This window comes from Procambarus clarkii, chromosome 89 (assembly GCF_040958095.1).
Source record: "Procambarus clarkii isolate CNS0578487 chromosome 89, FALCON_Pclarkii_2.0, whole genome shotgun sequence".
NCBI classification, from domain to species: Eukaryota; Metazoa; Arthropoda; class Malacostraca; order Decapoda; family Cambaridae; genus Procambarus; species Procambarus clarkii.
The window spans coordinates 18,366,146-18,385,388 of record NC_091238.1 but is presented as its reverse complement, the minus strand read 5'-3'; the positions used below and the strand labels follow the sequence as shown (position 1 = coordinate 18,385,388).

At 48.8% G+C, this 19,243-nt stretch overlaps 1 protein-coding gene across 6 annotated transcripts in view; it reads left to right on the top strand.

Moving 5' to 3' along the window:
* Window positions 1-19,243, top strand: part of LOC123773352 (pleckstrin homology-like domain family B member 1) — a 125,930-nt gene that overhangs the window by 20,745 nt on the left and 85,942 nt on the right. Inside the window, exons 1-2 of one of the 6 annotated variants that reach the window (XM_069318113.1) lie at window positions 12,219-12,360; window positions 13,573-14,050. The exons of the other annotated variants lie outside the window; for them this stretch is intronic. Of the exons in view, the coding sequence (XP_069174214.1) occupies window positions 13,878-14,050 (173 nt within the window). The 5' untranslated portion in view covers window positions 12,219-12,360; window positions 13,573-13,877. Of the gene's footprint in view, window positions 1-12,218; window positions 12,361-13,572; window positions 14,051-19,243 lie in introns of those variants that run through there. 6 annotated transcript variants of the gene reach the window in all.

The window sequence follows — 19,243 nt, the reverse complement described above, 5'->3', positions numbered from 1 at the left end:
TCCAAACTTTCATAGATTTACAGACTAAGCCGCTATGGTCAAGGGAAGATCTACATGCTTCGTCAGTGGTCACGAAAATGCCCCCTTCGAATCCTGGTAGGAGTTGGCCTCCACGGGCCTTCTTCATCTGGGGGTATTCCAGAGGTCAGTACCGGTGCAGAGGCACGGGCGAGGACCTCGACACAGCCCGGCCCTTTGTCTAATAGGTCGCATTGTTAACGGACTCGACCGATCCGTTAACAATGGTTCCTATTAGTAACAAATATAGCACCGTAATATTGACGGTTTAAACGGTGGCAGATTGAGAGAGCGGGATGGATGGTGCAGCTGGCCGCCTCCTTGAGGTTACCTTGAGATGATTTCGGGGCTCCGCGGCCCGGTCGTCGACCAGGCTGCTGGGCGCGACTCTGGGTGGCGTGAGTGGTCCCCCCCCCCCATCACCAGGTGGGTGATGTCCCTCCCCATCACCAGGTGGATGATGTCACCCCATCACCAGGTGGGTGATGTCCCTCCTCCCCATCACCAGGCTGATAAACAGCAGGTGTTTACCAAGCATCCTCATGAACGCTGAAGAATGCCGGCGAGTTTTGTCCCATATATATAGACAGCCAGTTGACAATCCTCGGTGCCCTAGTTTACAGACAGGTGACAACCTCCACGCCACGGCCGCGCCTCTTGCTCTCTCTAAGAAATTATTTGTGTGTAGATTTGTGACTCTGTTGGTGGTGAAAATAAGGTCTATGGTGTTCTCTTTGATGCTAATTGTAGAACCAAATACTTAAACACCTCCCGTGATAGGGATGTGACAGCTTCAGCTGCCTTGTTCAGTAGATTAGGATTTAAGATGCACTCCACAACAGCCTGGGGGGTTTCAATACTTCATCACTTGATCCAAGGGACGGAAATGTTCCTAGCATATGAGGAGGGTGAAGGGGGGGGCACCAGTGGATACTTTAGTGACACTGTGGTAGAGGTAAATGGCAGGAGTTACACCCAAGGCTTCTCAAATGGCAGCTTCTCAAATGGCAACACAATGAGTGCCGGACCAACCGGGCTGTGGTGGGTATGTGGGCCTGCGGGCCGCTCCAAGCAACAGCCTGGTGGACCAAACTCTCACAAGTCAAGCCTGGCCTCGGGCCGGGCTTGGGGAGTAGAAGAACTCCCAGAACCCCATCAACCAGGTAAGGTTTCTCCAAGACATGGTCGTAAGATGGGAGTATGACTTTATTACTAATGCTTCGCATTCTTGATGCATCGTTGTTGGAGGTTGTGTCCAGCCTGCCCTCAGGGGAGGTTGTGTCCAGCCTGCCCTCAGGGGAGGTTGTGTCCAGCCTGCCCTCAGGGGAGGTTGTGTCCAGCCTGCCCTCAGGGGAGGTTGTGTCCAGCCTGCCCTCAGGGGAGGTTGTGTCCAGCCTGCCCTCAGGGGAGGTTGTGTCCAGCCTGCCCTCAGGGGAGGTTGTGTCCAGCCTGCCCTCAGGGGAGGTTGTGTCCAGCCTGCCCTCAGGGGAGGTTGTGTCCAGCCTGCCCTCAGGGGAGGTTGTGTCCAGCCTGCCCTCAGGGGTGTCGTGACGCTGAACCCCGGTTCATTCCGAACACAGCAATTACACAACACATAACACCTTGCCTCAGCAACCGTTACTACCACCGTGTACTCCTACACACACCAGACCCTTGAGGCGTACCACTAGGTTTGTACTGGAACACAATGAGTGGACATATGGAAGGTATTTAAAGGCCGTCGGGTTTTGTCATTTAATTACAAAGAATAGACTCTGACAAATAATACTATATTAATTAACATACTCTATTAGGTCAATACACTTCCAATACCCATAGACCACTTGACCTCCGCGATCACCCCCCACACTCGTAACTTCCGCCTAAGTCCCTAATACGGAATGATTACTACAACGCTCCACACCCGGTTAGTCTTACATTCAATACTCACATACTGCAGACTTAACTTGGTCACTAAGATCACAACAGGCTCTCGCATAGCTGTCTGCTACACTTCGCTGCTGCCACAAACTGAGATGCGGAGGCCTTCCCAGTTCCACTCCCACAATCAGACTGACTCCAGTCAGCCATCTCCCTCAACCATTTCACCCCACCTCTCAAGGAAGGTATAATCCGATTAACCTTATCCCTAGAGAGGTAATCTTGTTCCTGGAAGCCTGACGAAGAATAATTCCTCTTTCCAGGAATTAATCATTTGGCTAAACAGCTTCGGTCTTAATCCATTGACCTTTCTTAGATATGTGATCCATAGTCTGTCTACTTACATGTACTTTCAATCATCATTCGTTAAGTGTTGTAGTAATGATCCTCTAGCTAATAATTCCTACTAACTTGTGGATTACAACACCACTCCCCTCCTTAAACACGCATATGTCCCCATATGCATCATTGCAATGGTTCCATTAGTGCAAGGACCTGGAGGATGCACCCACCATATGTGTACAACTAAAAAATCATCCAATAAGTTCATCATACACACAATGAAATAAATTAAAATTTTCCCCGACATGACTCACAACACTTCTCCAACATATACATTATATTCACATCATAGCACAGGTAAAGTAGTCTGTAATAATTTTTCCCATCTCCAACAATGCACATATACCTAAACTGCTGACATATAATTACATACAAACATAACCATAAAATTACATGGACCAGAATGCTGGCACTTAAACAGAAATGACACTAGTCATTAATATATACACAACACATATATATCTAAGGTTCTTCATCCTTAGTAATTATAATTTAACATCTTGCCCTGTACTGTTGACATAAGGGCTTACAATGATCACACAATGTTTCACTGGCCTCCTCCACAATTGGCAGCATCACTTCTCTTGTCTTTGTGTCCCATGGTTGCTAGGTCATAGATCCTCCATGACCCAGACAAAACCCAGGCTGTCCAGCCTGGTGAATGTTGTTAATGTCCCATCGTTGCTCTGAGGTAACGTGATCCTGGCCTCCAGAGCAACGGAGATTCCTACCCCAGGGTCATGTCCCCTTGGGTCTGTGCTGACGTCTCGTTCCAGGGCACCAATCCCAGAACGCTGTAGATACCTCACAGCTCTCTGGTCTAGGCCCATCCGCCCAGAGTGGGTCCACCTGTATTCACACCTTCCCGACCGCTGTACCTGCAAAATATTCCCTCGGAGCCCCCTGGCTCGATCCCATTATTACATAACCCCCTCGGCTCCTTACTCTCTCCCCGTATATAGCCTGAGCGCAGCTGCAAAACCATTGCAGCTGGCCCTTATCCCTGCTTTGATGTCAGGGGGCGAATTTCGCCTATAACGTCACGTTGGCTTCACTTCCTCCCCCTTTTTTTTTTCTCTAGAATTACTGAGTGTAGCCTCATAGCTTCCCTTCTACTCTACCTGAAGCTCTGTGACATGATCCCGGGGGACCTTCTCAAGCCTAACACTCAGTAATGGTGCCGATGAAGTAATATACAGTATATACATGCACATACATTATCACAATAAATACCTCATTAAAATAATTTCACACTTATGTCACTAAAACATCATACTGCCACTGGCTCGCCTCTAGCGAGATTCCTGTAACAACTTAATAAGAAATTAGTATATCTACTTCGCTCGTCCACTGCAACCACCAACACCTGAAATTTGAAATTCTACCTTATAATCTTATCCATAAGACTTACCCACTCCGACTTAATTAATGAAAATTTTAATGAAAATAATGAATTTTTATTAGTCTTTTATGAGTCTTGCTAGAGATATCGACTTGACTCGCCTACTGCAGCCACCAACTCCTGCAATTATTCACATTTCATCTTATCCATAAGACTTACCCACTCCGACACACCATCTCCTCTGGTCATCCCAACCACTGATGACCTCAATATAACGCCACACATCCCTACAACCACTTCCTGCGTCCTAACGCACCGACCTTGCTACGCCAATACTCACCTTACCGACCACTACCTGGCGCCCCTGCGCCACCATATACTCCACAACACCACACTCCATACCAGGCGTCCAAACGCCACTACACTACACCACCCAATGGCGTCCCCAACGCCCTCAACACAACACACGGCGTCCCCAACGCCATCAACACAACACACGGCATCCCCAACGCCCTCAACACAACACACGGCGTCCCCAACGCCCTCAACACAACACACGGCGTCCCCACGCCCTCAACACAACACTCGGCGTCCCCAACGCCCTCAACACAACACACGGCGTCCCTAACGCCATCAACACAACACCCGGCGTCCCCAACGCCATCAACACCACACACGGCGTCCCCAACGCCATCAACACAACACACGGCGTCCCCAACGCCATCAACACAACACCCGGCGTCCCCAACGCCATCAACACAACACCCGGCGTCCCCAACGCCATCAACACCACACCCGGCGTCCCCAACGCCATCAACACAACACCCGGCGTCCCCAACGCCATCAACACCACACCCGGCGTCCCCAACGCCATCAACACCACACACGGCGTCCCCAACGCCATCAACACAACACCCGGCGTCCCCAACGCCATCACCACAACACCCGGCGTCCCCAACGCCATCAACACCACACCCGGCGTCCCCAACGCCATTACCACCACAGGCATATGCCTTGCGCCAGAGCGCATCAAACCACCACGAGACATCACCAAACGCAACACACACTGTCCCTTTTCTCTGGTAATCCGTTAATTACCTGACCCACAGTCGTCAGGTATAATATCTTGTGTAGTGGCCACCCGCCACACACTACCACCAGCGTTAACAGACTTCAACGCTAATGTCTACAATACACCCAGTGTTACAACAACTAGTTATGCTACTCATGCTACACCTTGGCGCTACAATGCCAACAATGTCATGCACTATACTACATCCATAATATCAACAGTCAAAACATGCACATTACACTACGGTAATTACTATGCATTACGCTGGCGTCTAATAAGCCACTACACGTGCATTACACTACACACCCCGGCGTACAAACGCCAATACACAACCATGCACTACTCCCGGCGCCACACACCCCCACCAACGGGACACGCTCCCCGTGTCCCACGGTAACACTCTCCATAATGCTACCTGCACCCACAAAAAAATCTCCATGGCCCTTTCCACGGTACACGAGACATCGAACCACAGACGTCAAATTACGCGTCGCTCGCTATGCCTAGGAGTTCACAATTCACTTCGCCTATTTTCTGTATCGATGTATCGCCTGAAATCGCTAGAATCTTTAGGTAATATTTAATTATCTTTAAAATATTAGGTTTACACTTTACGTGAAAGTTAATTTACGTCATATTACGTAGTTTTCACGCTTGATTTGTCCTTAGCAACGTTTTATCACTATTACCGCCTTACCAACGATATAAAACAAGCTCCAAGGTGCGGCTCGCTTGGCCCACCCATCGCTTGGCCCGCACATGGCCTACGCTGGCCCACATTCACCCGCGCTAGTTTACCTCGCCACGCTGTACAATCCGCACTGCGAACACTGTATAATCCACACTACGAACACTGTATAATCCGCACTACGAACACTGCACTTGTTTTGGATCCCGATGCTTCAGTGGTCCAGACTTGCCTCTTAGCCGTCTCTCGTTGCGGGAATCTGGAAAGAAAGAAATAAACCCCACATGTGCCCCACAATGGCCTAGTCCCTTTAATTAACTAACACCTCTGCCCTGGTCTCACCTGACCCTTCTTTCCTCCGTCTAGTAACCCCCATTCTCACCACAACCCGACGTCTACCATTTCCCGAACATTCCCTCACCAACTAAACCAGAACCACACTTTCTTCATCTCGCACAGTGTTCCAAAACCTGTTTGCGCTGCCACCAAATATGTCGTGACGCTGAACCCCGGTTCATTCCGAACACAGCAATTACACAACACATAACACCTTGCCTCAGCAACCGTTACTACCACCGTGTACTCCTACACACACCAGACCCTTGAGGCGTACCACTAGGTTTGTACTGGAACACAATGAGTGGACATATGGAAGGTATTTAAAGGCCGTCGGGTTTTGTCATTTAATTACAAAGAATAGACTCTGACAAATAATACTATATTAATTAACATACTCTATTAGGTCAATACACTTCCAATACCCATAGACCACTTGACCTCCGCGATCACCCCCCACACTCGTAACTTCCGCCTAAGTCCCTAATACGGAATGATTACTACAACGCTCCACACCCGGTTAGTCTTACATTCAATACTCACATACTGCAGACTTAACTTGGTCACTAAGATCACAACAGGCTCTCGCATAGCTGTCTGCTACACTTCGCTGCTGCCACAAACTGAGATGCGGAGGCCTTCCCAGTTCCACTCCCACAATCAGACTGACTCCAGTCAGCCATCTCCCTCAACCATTTCACCCCACCTCTCAAGGAAGGTATAATCCGATTAACCTTATCCCTAGAGAGGTAATCTTGTTCCTGGAAGCCTGACGAAGAATAATTCCTCTTTCCAGGAATTAATCATTTGGCTAAACAGCTTCGGTCTTAATCCATTGACCTTTCTTAGATATGTGATCCATAGTCTGTCTACTTACATGTACTTTCAATCATCATTCGTTAAGTGTTGTAGTAATGATCCTCTAGCTAATAATTCCTACTAACTTGTGGATTACAACAAGGGGAGGTTGTGTCCAGCCTGCCCTCAGGGGAGGTTGTGTCCAGCCTGCCCTCAGGGGAGGTTGTGTCCAGCCTGCCCTCAGGGGAGGTTGTGTCCAGCCTGCCCTCAGGGGAGGTTGTGTCCAGCCTGCCCTCAGGGGAGGTTGTGTCCAGCCTGCCCTCAGGGGAGGTTGTGTCCAGCCTGCCCTCAGGGGAGGTTGTGTCCAGCCTGACCTCAGGTGAGGTTGTGTCCAGCCTGCCCTCAGGGGAGGTTGTGTCCAGCCTGCCCTCAGGGGAGGTTGTGTCCAGTCTGACCTCAGGTGAGGTTGTGTCCAGCCTGCCCTCAGGGGAGGTTGTGTCCAGCCTGCCCTCAGGGGAGGTTGTGTCCAGCCTGCCCTCAGGGGAGGTTGTGTCCAGCCTGCCCTCAGGGGAGGTTGTGTCCAGCCTGCCCTCAGGGGAGGTTGTGTCCAGCCTGCCCTCAGGGGAGGTTGTGTCCAGCCTGCCCTCAGGGGAGGTTGTGTCCAGCCTGCCCTCAGGGGAGGTTGTGTCCAGCCTGCCCTCAGGGGAGGTTGTGTCCAGCCTGCCCTCAGGTGAGGTTGTGTCCAGCCTGCCCTCAGGGGAGGTTGTGTCCAGCCTGCCCTCAGGGGAGGTTGTGTCCAGCCTGCCCTCAGGGGAGGTTGTGTCCAGCCTATTGCTACCGTGTGACAACTCCTTACATAGACAAAGTCCTACATATTATAGAACAAGAGGGTCCGAGATAGAAGAGGGTCGGACTTTTTCAACGTACGCATATCCCACCTATAACTTCAAGGCCGGACAAAGATATCGAATCTGCGAATAATTGTTATACCGGAGCAGATGCGACAAAGCTACTGTAGTATCTACTGTAGTATACTGTAGTGTCTACTGTAGTATACGGAGTATATACTATCCCTCACTTGCTCGTAGTCACTGAGTGGACAGTACCCCCCCCCACACAGTCACTAACTGGCAGCAAACACCTATCTGCTCTTACTAAACTTTGTATCTATGTACATTAAGTAACCGCTAAATACATTGCTTGCAGGTTGTGACAGTATGATAATGTAGTGTGTGTGTGTGTGTGTTCATTCTGGACTGGTAATCCTGGCGATAATCTCCCAGATAAGTCCACGATTACCACGATAAGTCTAATATGGAAGGGTTGAATTAACTGGTGAGTTAACCCTCTGTGTTTACCCTACAGAAATAATGATATTACTTGGGTTATATTGAAGTGAGAGAGCATGTTCTGGTGTGTTACAAGGATGACGTGGCCCCCTTTGATAAACCTGGTTGATACCTGCTTGATGGGAACTCCCAGAACCCCATCAAGCAGGTATCAAGCAGGTACCCTATGTCCCTGTTACCTAGCAGTAAAATAGGTACCTGGGTGTTAGTCAGCTGTCACGGGCTGCTTCCTGGGGGTGGAGGCCTGGTCGAGGACCGGGCCGCGGGGACACTAAAAAGCCCCGAAATCATCTCAAGATAACCTCAAGATATGGTGTGACACTGGACTTGGGAACAGTGGAGGTTCTTCATGGTATTGTCATCACCAAGCCGAGGGGACGGTTCCGTCTTGAGTTGCTCCTTATGGCCGGCTGCTTGGCGTGTGGGAGAGGCTTGAGATGCCCCGACGGTGACCCACCAACCCGTCCTCGACTCAAGTCCATTCCATCTAGCGGTCGACCCCACAGACGCAGTCATACATTTGTACATGCTGTTCATTCAAATCGGGAATTTTCTCAAATAAAAATTAATATTATAATATATTAGGATATTGTTTATATATAGGCATAGGATAGGTTAGGTGTTTAGGTTCTGTTGGCGATTATTTGTATTTGTAGTACGTGGGTGAAGCATTTACAGCGTTGTGGTTCAAACAAAATTCGTCAGTGAAGCACTTGTTCCGGATATGTTCGAACGTCAGTAGTTGTGACTCGTGTGTAAACCGCTTTTCATTCATAAACACCTGGGGGGTTAGGCGGGTGCATGGAATGACTTTTGGGTCTTTGTTTGGAGGACGGGGGCTGGGGGTCGACCGCTGGATGGAATGGACTTGAGTCGAGAACGTGTTGTGTGTAAACCGTTTTTCATTCATAAACACCAGGGGGGGTTTGGCGGATGCATGGAATAGACTTTAGCCTTTGTTTATAAGAACAGGCTGGCCAACACATTACTTTGTTGGGGTTGGGGGGGCGGTAGGAGTGGGAAGGTGGGTTCAGCGAGACCTGCTGACTCAGTTGGCCAGTCAGTCATGGCTAGGGTCAAGGAGGCAGGTGAGTGTCCAATGGCAGTACCTGCAATCCTACTTGGACCCATTGGAGTTGGTGGGTACACTGTTATCTCCTTTGTTAAGCTGTGTGGGGGGTTGGGGTGTCTCCCCCCAACTCCCCCCGGATACGGGCAAATGGGGCTGGCAAACACCTACAAATGTTCTTTCAATTCACCAAAATTGACCCCCTCCATTTAGGGTGGATGGTAGAGCGACGGTCTCGCTTCATGCAAGTCGGCGTTCAATCCCCGACCGTCCACCAAGTAGTTAGGCACCATTCCTTTCCCCCCACCGTCCCATCCCAATTCCTCATATTGATCCCTTCCCAGTGCTATATAGTCGTAATGGCTTGGCGCTTTCCCACTGATAATTCCGTTCCATTCCGTGCTCTTACTTACAACTTTGTTTTGTGGCTGAGAAACGTTGATGTGAGCTTGACAGGTGAGAGTTTGGTCCACCAGGCTGTTGCTTGGAGCGGCCCGCAGGCCCACATACCCACCACAGCCCGGTTGGTCCGGCACTCCTTGGAGGAAACAATCTAGGTTCCTACATAGTTGGAACTCGCACAGACACCGTGACAGCAGGGCCTCTAGTCGTCCCAAGCATGAGGACGCGTGTGTAGTGTACACAAACGTGTCCTACTCTGCCTACTAGGACATCTCTGGTGGGATATACTCTGCCGTAGAGAGTTACTGATGTAAGTTACTAAATCAGGTTAATTCAATTTCGATTTATTGTCTTCTCATAAGGAACTTTGCCGGAAAGAACCCCATCACTGGATAAAACCTCCTCCTGTTGGCGGAGGTTGTGGGGGTGGGGGGTGTTCGGGGCGTAGGGGGGGGGGTGATGGCGTGATCGGATAGAGTCCATGCAGTAATGTCGACACCAAGTGGGTGGTGCCTGAATTGTGTGGTGAAATATGTGAAGAGCAAGAGGTACATAGTGACTGTACCACTGTATACAGAGGTACATAGTGACTGTACCACTGTATACAGAGGTACATAGTGACTGTACCACTGTATACAGAGGTACATAGTGACTGTACCACTGTATACAGAGGTACATAGTGACTGTACCACTGTATACAGAGGTACATAGTGACTATACCACTGTATACAGAGGTACATAGTGACTATACCACTGTATACAGAGGTACATAGTGACTATACCACTGTATACAGAGGTACATAGTGACTATACCACTGTATACAGAGGTACATAGTGACTATACCACTGTATACAGAGGTACTTGACTGCTCATATTGATGCCATAATGCACAAACTACTGGGAACGCGTCCGAATTCTGGTAATTGTGGCCGCCTTTGAACGAGGACCAGAGTATTATATAGACGGAAGATTGTCTGAGGTTGGGTTGCTAATCCACATGGAAACAAATATTATCTTGGAGCAAGATATGTTAAGAGACAAGACCCCATGAAAGTGAGGGCACCAGAATGCGATATAGAACTGTTCTCACCTAGTTGTGCTTGCGGGGGTTGAACTTTGACTCTTTGGTCCCGCCTCTCAACTGTCAACTGGATTGAAACTATGTTTCAGCAAACTGTTCTCTTACAATGTCGCCAAGTGCCTGACTTGGTGGGTTGCAATAGTCAGTGCAGGTCGGGATAAACCAAGCATTTACACTTGCGAAACCCGTACATCTTTCCTCATTCATGGCCCTTTGGTTTACATTTGTTGAACCGTTTAGTTCATAAACTTCACAACCCGAGGTTATAAACAACCTCCATGCTCATAAACTGTTTAATAGATGTAAACAAAACCGTCATGATTAAGGCAAGATATACAGGTTTCGTAATTGGTTGCGTTAATACGTGGTGGACATTAACATTGCCTCACTGAGCCAAGTATTGGGAACCCAGATCTCGGCCCTTACAGAGGAGGCTTGACTCTCGAAACAGGGTGCATGTAAAGCACAGGTAACAAGGGTGTTTACACTATGAGAGTTGTGTGTTGTCGCTGTGTTTGGTGTCAACACCACGAAGGGGTCGTGTCGACACCACGAGGGGGTCGTGTCAACACCACGAGGGGGTCGTGTCGACACCACGAGGGGGTCGTGTCAACACCACGAGGGGGTCGTGTCGACACCACGAGGGGGTCGTGTCGACACCACGAGGGGGTCGTGTCAACACCACGAGGGGGTCGTGTCAACACCACGAGGGGGTCGTGTCAACACCACGAGGGGGTCGTGTCGACACCACGAGGGGGTCGTGTCGACACCACGAGGGGGTCGTGTCGACACCACGAGGGGGTCGTGTCGACACCACGAGGGGGTCGTGTCGACACCACGAGGGGGTCGTGTCGACACCACGAGGGGTCGTGTCGACACCACGAGGGGGTCGTGTCGACACCACGAGGGGGTCGTGTCGACACCACGAGGGGGTCGTGTCGACACCACGAGGGGGTCGTGTCGACACCACGAGGGGTCGTGTCGACACCACGAGGGGGTCGTGTCGACACCACGAGGGGGTCGTGTCGACACCACGAGGGGGTCGTGTCGACACCACGAGGGGGTCGTGTCGACACCACGAGGGGGTCGTGTCGACACCACGAGGGGGTCGTGTCGACACCACGAGGGGGTCGTGTCGACACCACGAGGGGGTCGTGTCAACACCACGAGGGGGTCGTGTCGACACCACGAGGGGGTCGTGTCGACACCACGAGTGGGTCGTGTCGACACCACGAGGGGGTCGTGTCGACACCACGAGGGGGTCGTGTCGACACCACGAGGGGGTCGTGTCGACACCACGAGTGGGTCGTGTCGACACCACGAAGGGGTCGTGTCGACACCACGAAGGGGTCGTGTCGACACCACGAGGGGGTCGTGTCGACACCACGAGGGGGTCGTGTCGACACCACGAGGGGGTCGTGTCGACACCAGACTAAATCAGCTGATTCACGTGTCACTTGCCACCCGGGTAGCTGGATATGTTTAGTTCAACTGGCGGGTTGTTAGACTAATTGTTAAGTCAGGTTGCTAAACAGCCATACCTATTGATAAACAATTGGCGTTAGCACCAAGGCCCCGCGAGCCGTGAGCCCCCACTTACTGAATGGCAGCGGCGCTGTCTTACGCGCGATTAGGGATGTGGTTGACACCAAATGACTCCTGTGTGGGCGTGTGTATGTGTGTGTGGAGGATTAGCAAGAGATAGGAGGTGGTGGTGGCAGGGAGGAGTAGGAGGGTTGACTGCTGTGTGTGGGTGGGTGGCGGGGTCGGGTGTGTGGTGGTGGGTGGGGGCGAGATGGGTGGAAGGGGGCGGGCCAGTGTGGCTACACTCCCCAGTGTGAGTGTGGTAATCACTCAGTATTGTGGCTCTGGCGGCGCCAGCATCGCCCCACACACACACAGTACTCGTGCCATTACTGACCGCGTCTGTCTGTCTGACTAGGTGTTTGCCCCTCCCGTGTGTTGTGTATAACTTACCAGTGGAATGTGGCTGTCAGACCAGCGTGTAGAGCGGACCTGTCAGCTGACGTCAGTGTGGCAGACGTGCCAGTCCCGCTAAACTGTGCCAGTTCCTGCTGCCACACCCGTCCGGTTACCAACTGTATTGTCACTCTAAAAGGCTTTAGTGAACATGTGATAATGAGACACCGGGTGAAGCCCCCGACCAGTAACGTCGTAGAGACAGGGAGGGAGGTGGAGAAGCAGTGTTGGAGTCACCACCACCACCACCACCAGCAGCAGCAGCACCAACAACCGGTAGTTGTGGCGGTGGTGCCCGTGTCAGTGGGGGACTCATCACCTCCCTCAACACTCCTCCACGAGGCCACTGTTCATACCTTGACTCGCGCCTTTATACTGCGTGTTCCAGTACTGACGGCCAGACCAGAGTGCGCGCCAGGCACGCAGGGAGGGACGGAGGGAGAGGGCGGGGGGGAGAGAGAGGCTGCAGTGTTGGAGGGAAGAGGACACGGAGAGCGAGACGCAGGCAAGGATAATGAGGCAGGCAAGGATAATGAGAGGCAAATAGGGAGAGGTTAGCAGGGGGCTGAGTAATTAGTAGGCATGTAGAGGGAGCGGGGGAATGAAAAGTACGCAGTTAGGGGGTGATAGACAAGGAGAGAGTGAGAGGCAAGCAGGCAGGGAGTGAGAGGGAGAGTGCCCCTCCCTCCCCATTAGTCTAGGTCACCATCATGGATGATGAGAGAGAGAGAGGGGAGTGTGTGTGTGATCCCATGATAGTGTGAGTGAGCGCCGCCAGGGGACTCGTGGCTACACATCAATGAGAGCGCCTGACGCCCCCAGACTGTCAACAAGGCCGCCAGACCTCTGCCGAGCTCAGCCAGCCAGCTCCTCCAGTGTGGTAGTGGAGGTCCACCTCTCACACGACCAACTCGTGTCACAGTCGTCCTCATTAGCCTCGTCGTTAAACGCCTCTTGGTAGACTTTACACACTCACCCACTTACTCTCTCTCTCTCTCTCTCTCACACACACACATACACACACACACACACACACACACACACACACACACACACACACACACACACACACACACACACACACACACACACACACACACACACACACCAGATACCTCGATATGTGTAACAGTGACAATACTTTATAATGTGTGTACATAATATCTGGTTTCAGACGATAAATAGTTGAACACGTCCTTATCGCGAGACACAGTGATGAATTGAACAGTTGGGCAGGAGACACAACTGCTAAGCGACGCATTCCACACCTGTACAACATAAACCTACTGTGAAAAATTAAAAATAAACGTTTGGACAATGTTATAAAGAACTACACCAAATTGGCTGACTACTCTGGGAGAAATCCAGTATGCATGGCCTCCCTGGTCAGTCAGTGGGTACCAGGGTGTAGGGGGGGCCGGGGAGGACAGTGATACAAGCACAAGAGGAGCTGGGGGCGAGAGCGTCTCCTGCACCCAGATGTATAATGCTGTTGACAAGTTTGGTGCGGTGATACACGGGGAGGCCGTAGTGGCAGCAGCAGCAGCTACAGGTGCAGAGGAAGGATGCTGCAGGAGGCTGGTGGAGCCAGGGACACCTGTCACAACCATGGACCTGCTCTACCCGAGGAGACCTGGGCGGGGCAGTACAAGGTATGCTACCAACCCTCCCCCCTGTTCAATAAATTCCTGAACTATATGTTTAACTGATCTCTAACCCTGTCTATGGAGGACAGAAGAAAATGTATATATGCTGGTTAGCATTGTAAATGTGTGGCCACGTCTGTGGTAGAAAATAATAATAATAAAAACAAAAATTCCCCCCCCCCCCCAACCCCTTCCTTAAGGCGGTAACTTCGTAACATCTCACACGCCGAGACATTTAATACAATAAGAATAATTATAATGAGTAAATTAAGGTACAAGAGAAAGCTTACTACTGGAGAGTAAGTAGTAAGTTTCTTCTCGCTACTGGAGAAAGTGAGGGCATGAAAACGTGAGAACTGAGAAAACTGAAGGGGCCTGACAGCTGAGTGGACAGCGCTTCAGATTCGTAGTTCTGAGGTTCCGGGTTCGATCCCCGGCGGAGGCGTTAACAAATCGGCAGGGTTTCTTTCACCCTGATGCCCCTGTTACCAAGCAATAAATAGGTACGTGGGAGTTAGTCAGCTGTCACGGGCTGCTTCCTGGGGGTGGAGGCCTGGTCGAGGACCGGGCCGCGGGGACGCTTAGCCCCGAAATCATCTCAAGATAACTTCAAGGTAACCTTTTGCTATTAGATGAATATTTATATCCACCCAAGCTCCTTCATATACATGTCTAACCTTCACTTGAAACAACCAACCGAGTCCACGTCTATTACGTTACCCGGTGATTTGTTTCAGAAATTAATCATCTTATTTCCAAACCAGTATTTACCCAGGTCTTTCTTCAATCTAAGCTTATAAATTGTATATAAATTCTTCCATGATCTGGTTTGTGTAGATATATTTAACAGCTTACTAATATAGTCTTTGTTATACCGTGATGACATACTGGCTGTACACGTGTCAAAGCCCCCGACAGGTACACTGTTATGAGCTCGGAGCTTAGCACGTTAAATGTCTTATTGTGATTGATTTGTATTCCTCAGTTTATAATATTATAGTCACAAGGTGGGTGACCCCATGCACCCATCCCAGGGTGAACCCCATGCACCCCTGCAGTTACAAGATAGTGTCACGGGGGCGGTGTCCCTGTCTTGGCTTGTGTCTGTCTGTCTCTTTCTCTCCCCCCCTCCCCCCCCTCCCCTGTGTCCTCTTCCAATGGGCAGCAAAATACGCTGCATTGACAATGAGTCAGTGTTATCGACGTTGAATCCACCTTTAACGACATCGAGTGAACGGTGTGTCTGTTGAACCAACAGTGAATCCCCGTTATCGACATTTATTCAACCTCTATATGTTTTTATTAACACATTTACCTATATCAGCGTTTGTGCAGCTGCCCTAGACTATATGAAGGGGAGTACAGTGTCACAATGATAGCTACGTAGATAAATTCCCAATCACACAGGATGGTTAGTCATACAGAGACACGTGATAAGTAGTCTGCACTGGCAAATTTTGGGTACACTATGAGAATATCTTCAAGAATACGAGAGTGAATAAAGTAATTGCAAAGCTCCAGGTACCTCATGCCAACGGGTCTGAAAGGTCTAATAACTGGGCATTCGGTGATGTAGTGTGGGAGATCATGCCGCAGTTCCTGCTCACAGAGTTTGCACCTGGAGTGCTCAGGATTGGGAGATCCGTCACCTGTAGCCACCTGCCACAGGTAACGGTAACCCAACCTGATCCTGGCAACCACTGTGTCGCACAGTCTGGTCCACGTTTTGTGCTGCCTATAGATTTAAGTTTATTTTTTTTTTTTTGCCAAAGTTTATACTTAAGTTTATTTTTTTTTTTATTAAGTTATGAGGTACATCTGCATTAGTGCAGCTACCCTAGACTATATGAAGTGGAGTACAGTGTGTCAAAAAAAAAAGCTAACTAGGTGATGCTATAAAATCCCCATCACACAGGATGGTTAGTCATACAGAGACATGTGATAGGCGGTCTGCACTGGCAGACTCCGGATGCATTTTGAGGATATCAACAACACAAGATTGAATAAGGTAGCAGTGGTAATACAAGTCCCCATCTCGCAGGATGGTTAGTCATACAGGGCCATGTGTTTAATAGCCTGCACTGGCAAATTTTGGGTATACTGTGAGGATATCTTCAAGAATACGAGAGTGAATAAAGTAATTGCAAAGCTCCAGGTACCTCATGCCAACTGGTCTGAAAGGTCTAATAATTGGGCATTCAGTGATGTAGTGCGGGAGATCATGCCGTAGTTCCTGCTCACAGAGTTTGCAACTGGAGTGCTCAGGATTGGGAGACCCGTCACCTGCAGCCACCTGCCACAGGTAACGGTAACCCAACCTGATCCTTGCAACCACTGTGTCGCACAGTCTAGTGGACGTTTTGTGCTGTCCATAGATGTAGGTTTCAGATCTGAACAAATCATAGCTTTTTATACTAGTACTTTCAGGTCGTTGGGAGTCAGTAAGTTCTTTCCTATCAGATCTGAATGTTTGGACCAATACAGTTTTGACAGCAGAGATAGGGATACCTAGATCTAATTCAACTTCAAACTTGTTACACGCTAATTTGGCTGCAATGTCTGTCTCATTATGATGGGTTATATTTATGTGTGAAGGTATCCATACAAAGGAAATTCGAGACCCTTTACTCTGTGCATCAATTAGGTCATTTATAATTGGGAGTATGAGGTTCTTGCTGTCGATCTTCCAAGAGAAGTTTTCGATTGCTTGAAGAGCAGACTTTGAATCGCAGAATATTATTCCTCCTCCAATATTTTTTAATGTGCTGGTTGCTAAATGTAATGCTGCTAGTTCTGCTTGTGTGGAGGTCAGCCAGTTGTTTAACCTGACACTGACAGACTTTGTGCAAATATTATTTCTATAGAACCTACATGCCGCTGCAGTCCGTCCAGTAGAAGACTGGACTGAGCCGTCGGTGTAGACACAGTGCTCGTGAGATCTTAGACTCTCGATGGAGGAGGCAATTGTTTCAAGAGTGACAGCTTTGAGTAGAGCAAGATTCTCATTATCTTTCTTGGTGACAGGTGTGTATGATACTTGAATGGTGGGGTACAGATAAAGAGGAATATCAGAGACTGGTAGATTGCACTTAAAAGGAATGTTAAGTTTAATGAGATTGTAAGCATTGTTTCTCAGCCAATTATCATAAAAGGAGTGAGTTGGTATGTCGGCACCAGTCAAAAGGGTGTTAACAGCACTAAATAATTTGTCTCTGAGCAATGTAGGAGATGTAGGATCTCTCATGACTTTAAGACAGAAGGTAGTGTTAACTTGCATTATTCTCTCTAGTATGGTTGGAAACTTCAGTTCTTCCCTCATGTTGATGATTCTTGTGCATCTTGGGGCACCAAGAATTATCCTCATGGCCTCGTTCTGTATTACTTCAAGTTTGTCCAACACAGAGGAGGGGAAATTAATTAAGTGCAGAGCATTATAATCAACGAGAGATCTAACAAACATCATATAGAATAGTCTAGCATATTTAATATTGATACCAATATTCTTACCAGTAAGTGTTCTCAATGGTTTTAGTCTTTCTTTTAACCTACGGTGTAGATCATTTACAATGTCACTGTTAATACCAACTCCAAGGTATTTGTGCTGCCCACACGTTTCAATGTTCTGGTTGTTGACCTTGAAAGCTATAGGGACATGAGTTTTCTCTTTGGGATGGAGAACTCTGGATTTAGTTATAGAGATAACAAGACCACATTCAATGCTTTTAGCAGCGAATGAATCAAGTAGAGCTTGCAGTCTAGTTTGGGAATTTGCAACAATGCATATATCATCGGCATAACAAATGACGGCTTCGTCAGGTAGTGTGGGAATATCAATTGTTAATTTGTGCATCAGAACATTGAACAGTGTGGGACTTAGCACTCCACCCTGGGGTGTACCCAACTCAAAGGGTGCACAGAGTTTACTTTTGACCCCCTTGAAAAGGACTGAGGCGGTTCTGTTACTCAGGTACCCCCTGAGCCATGTCAACAGTCTTCCCTTAACTCCAAAAGAGGCTAGCTGTTCTAGGATTATTTCTTTGTTTGCTGTATCAAAAGCAGTTTGGAGATCAATAAATGCCGCCTGAGAGTTTGGTCCCCCTCTGATAAAATACTCAGCAAAGCAAGTTTGTGTGCTTCTTCCAGGAAGGAAACCATACAGGTTAGGGGCAAGGTGGGGCTTGATTTGAAACATTAGTCTGTCGAGAATAATTCTCTCAAGAACTTTGCACATGCACGACGTCAGAGAAATGGGTCTAAATTTTTGTGAATTAGGCTTGGGTATGGGTATTATGAGTCCCTGTGTCCAGCGGTCAGGTAAAACACCCTGCCTTAGACTTTGATTAAACAATTCTAGCAAAGGGCTATTTGGCAGCTCAGCAAGTACTCTCATGGTGTTGTATGTGATGCCATCCTCTCCAGGAGAGGTAGCCTTACCTTTCTTGAGTGCATTTTTAATTTCAAAGGGGGTTATGCCATAGTTATCATCAGGCCCTATTTCACTACAGGCAATTTCAATATTGAAGTTACGATTTATTTTAGTACTAGCCAGATAGTTTTGCACATCTAGGGGCAGGCTGCTTATACTAGCAGTGCTTGCATATTGCTGAAGCAGCATGTCGGCATAGTCTACAGGTGAATGGTGATCAAGCTGACGACTGCTAGGACGAGAAATCTTTTTAATTTTATTCCACATTTGGGATGAGGATGTTGCATGATTGATGCCTTGCAGAAACTGTTCCCAGTGCTGGTTATACACCTGTTCCTTTAGCTCTCTAAACTCTCGGCTGGCTTTAAGAAATATGTTGAGGGTGTCAGCTGTTTTATGTGTTTTATACTGCTCAGCTAGGAATAGAACTCTGTCATGCAGGGGCATAAGGCGTGAGTCAGTGAACCACCTCTGTCCCTTCCTCATTGGTTTGGGTCTTGCGGATTTTACAACATTGTCATAAAAAGCGGTTACTTCAGTGACCAGGTCCTCATATAATGCATTGACGGTAGTAAAGCAGTAAGTGTTATACCATTCAGAAATGCGGAATTTGAAGAGCATGTGTAAATTTTCAGGGATATTAATTATTTTTTTTCCAAAGCTTAGGGGTTTGACATTATTGATAGTGTATGAACTGAATATGGCAAAATGATCACTAACTAATTCATGAACAATTGATCCTCCGACAGCATTATCAATGAGGCCGTGACCAA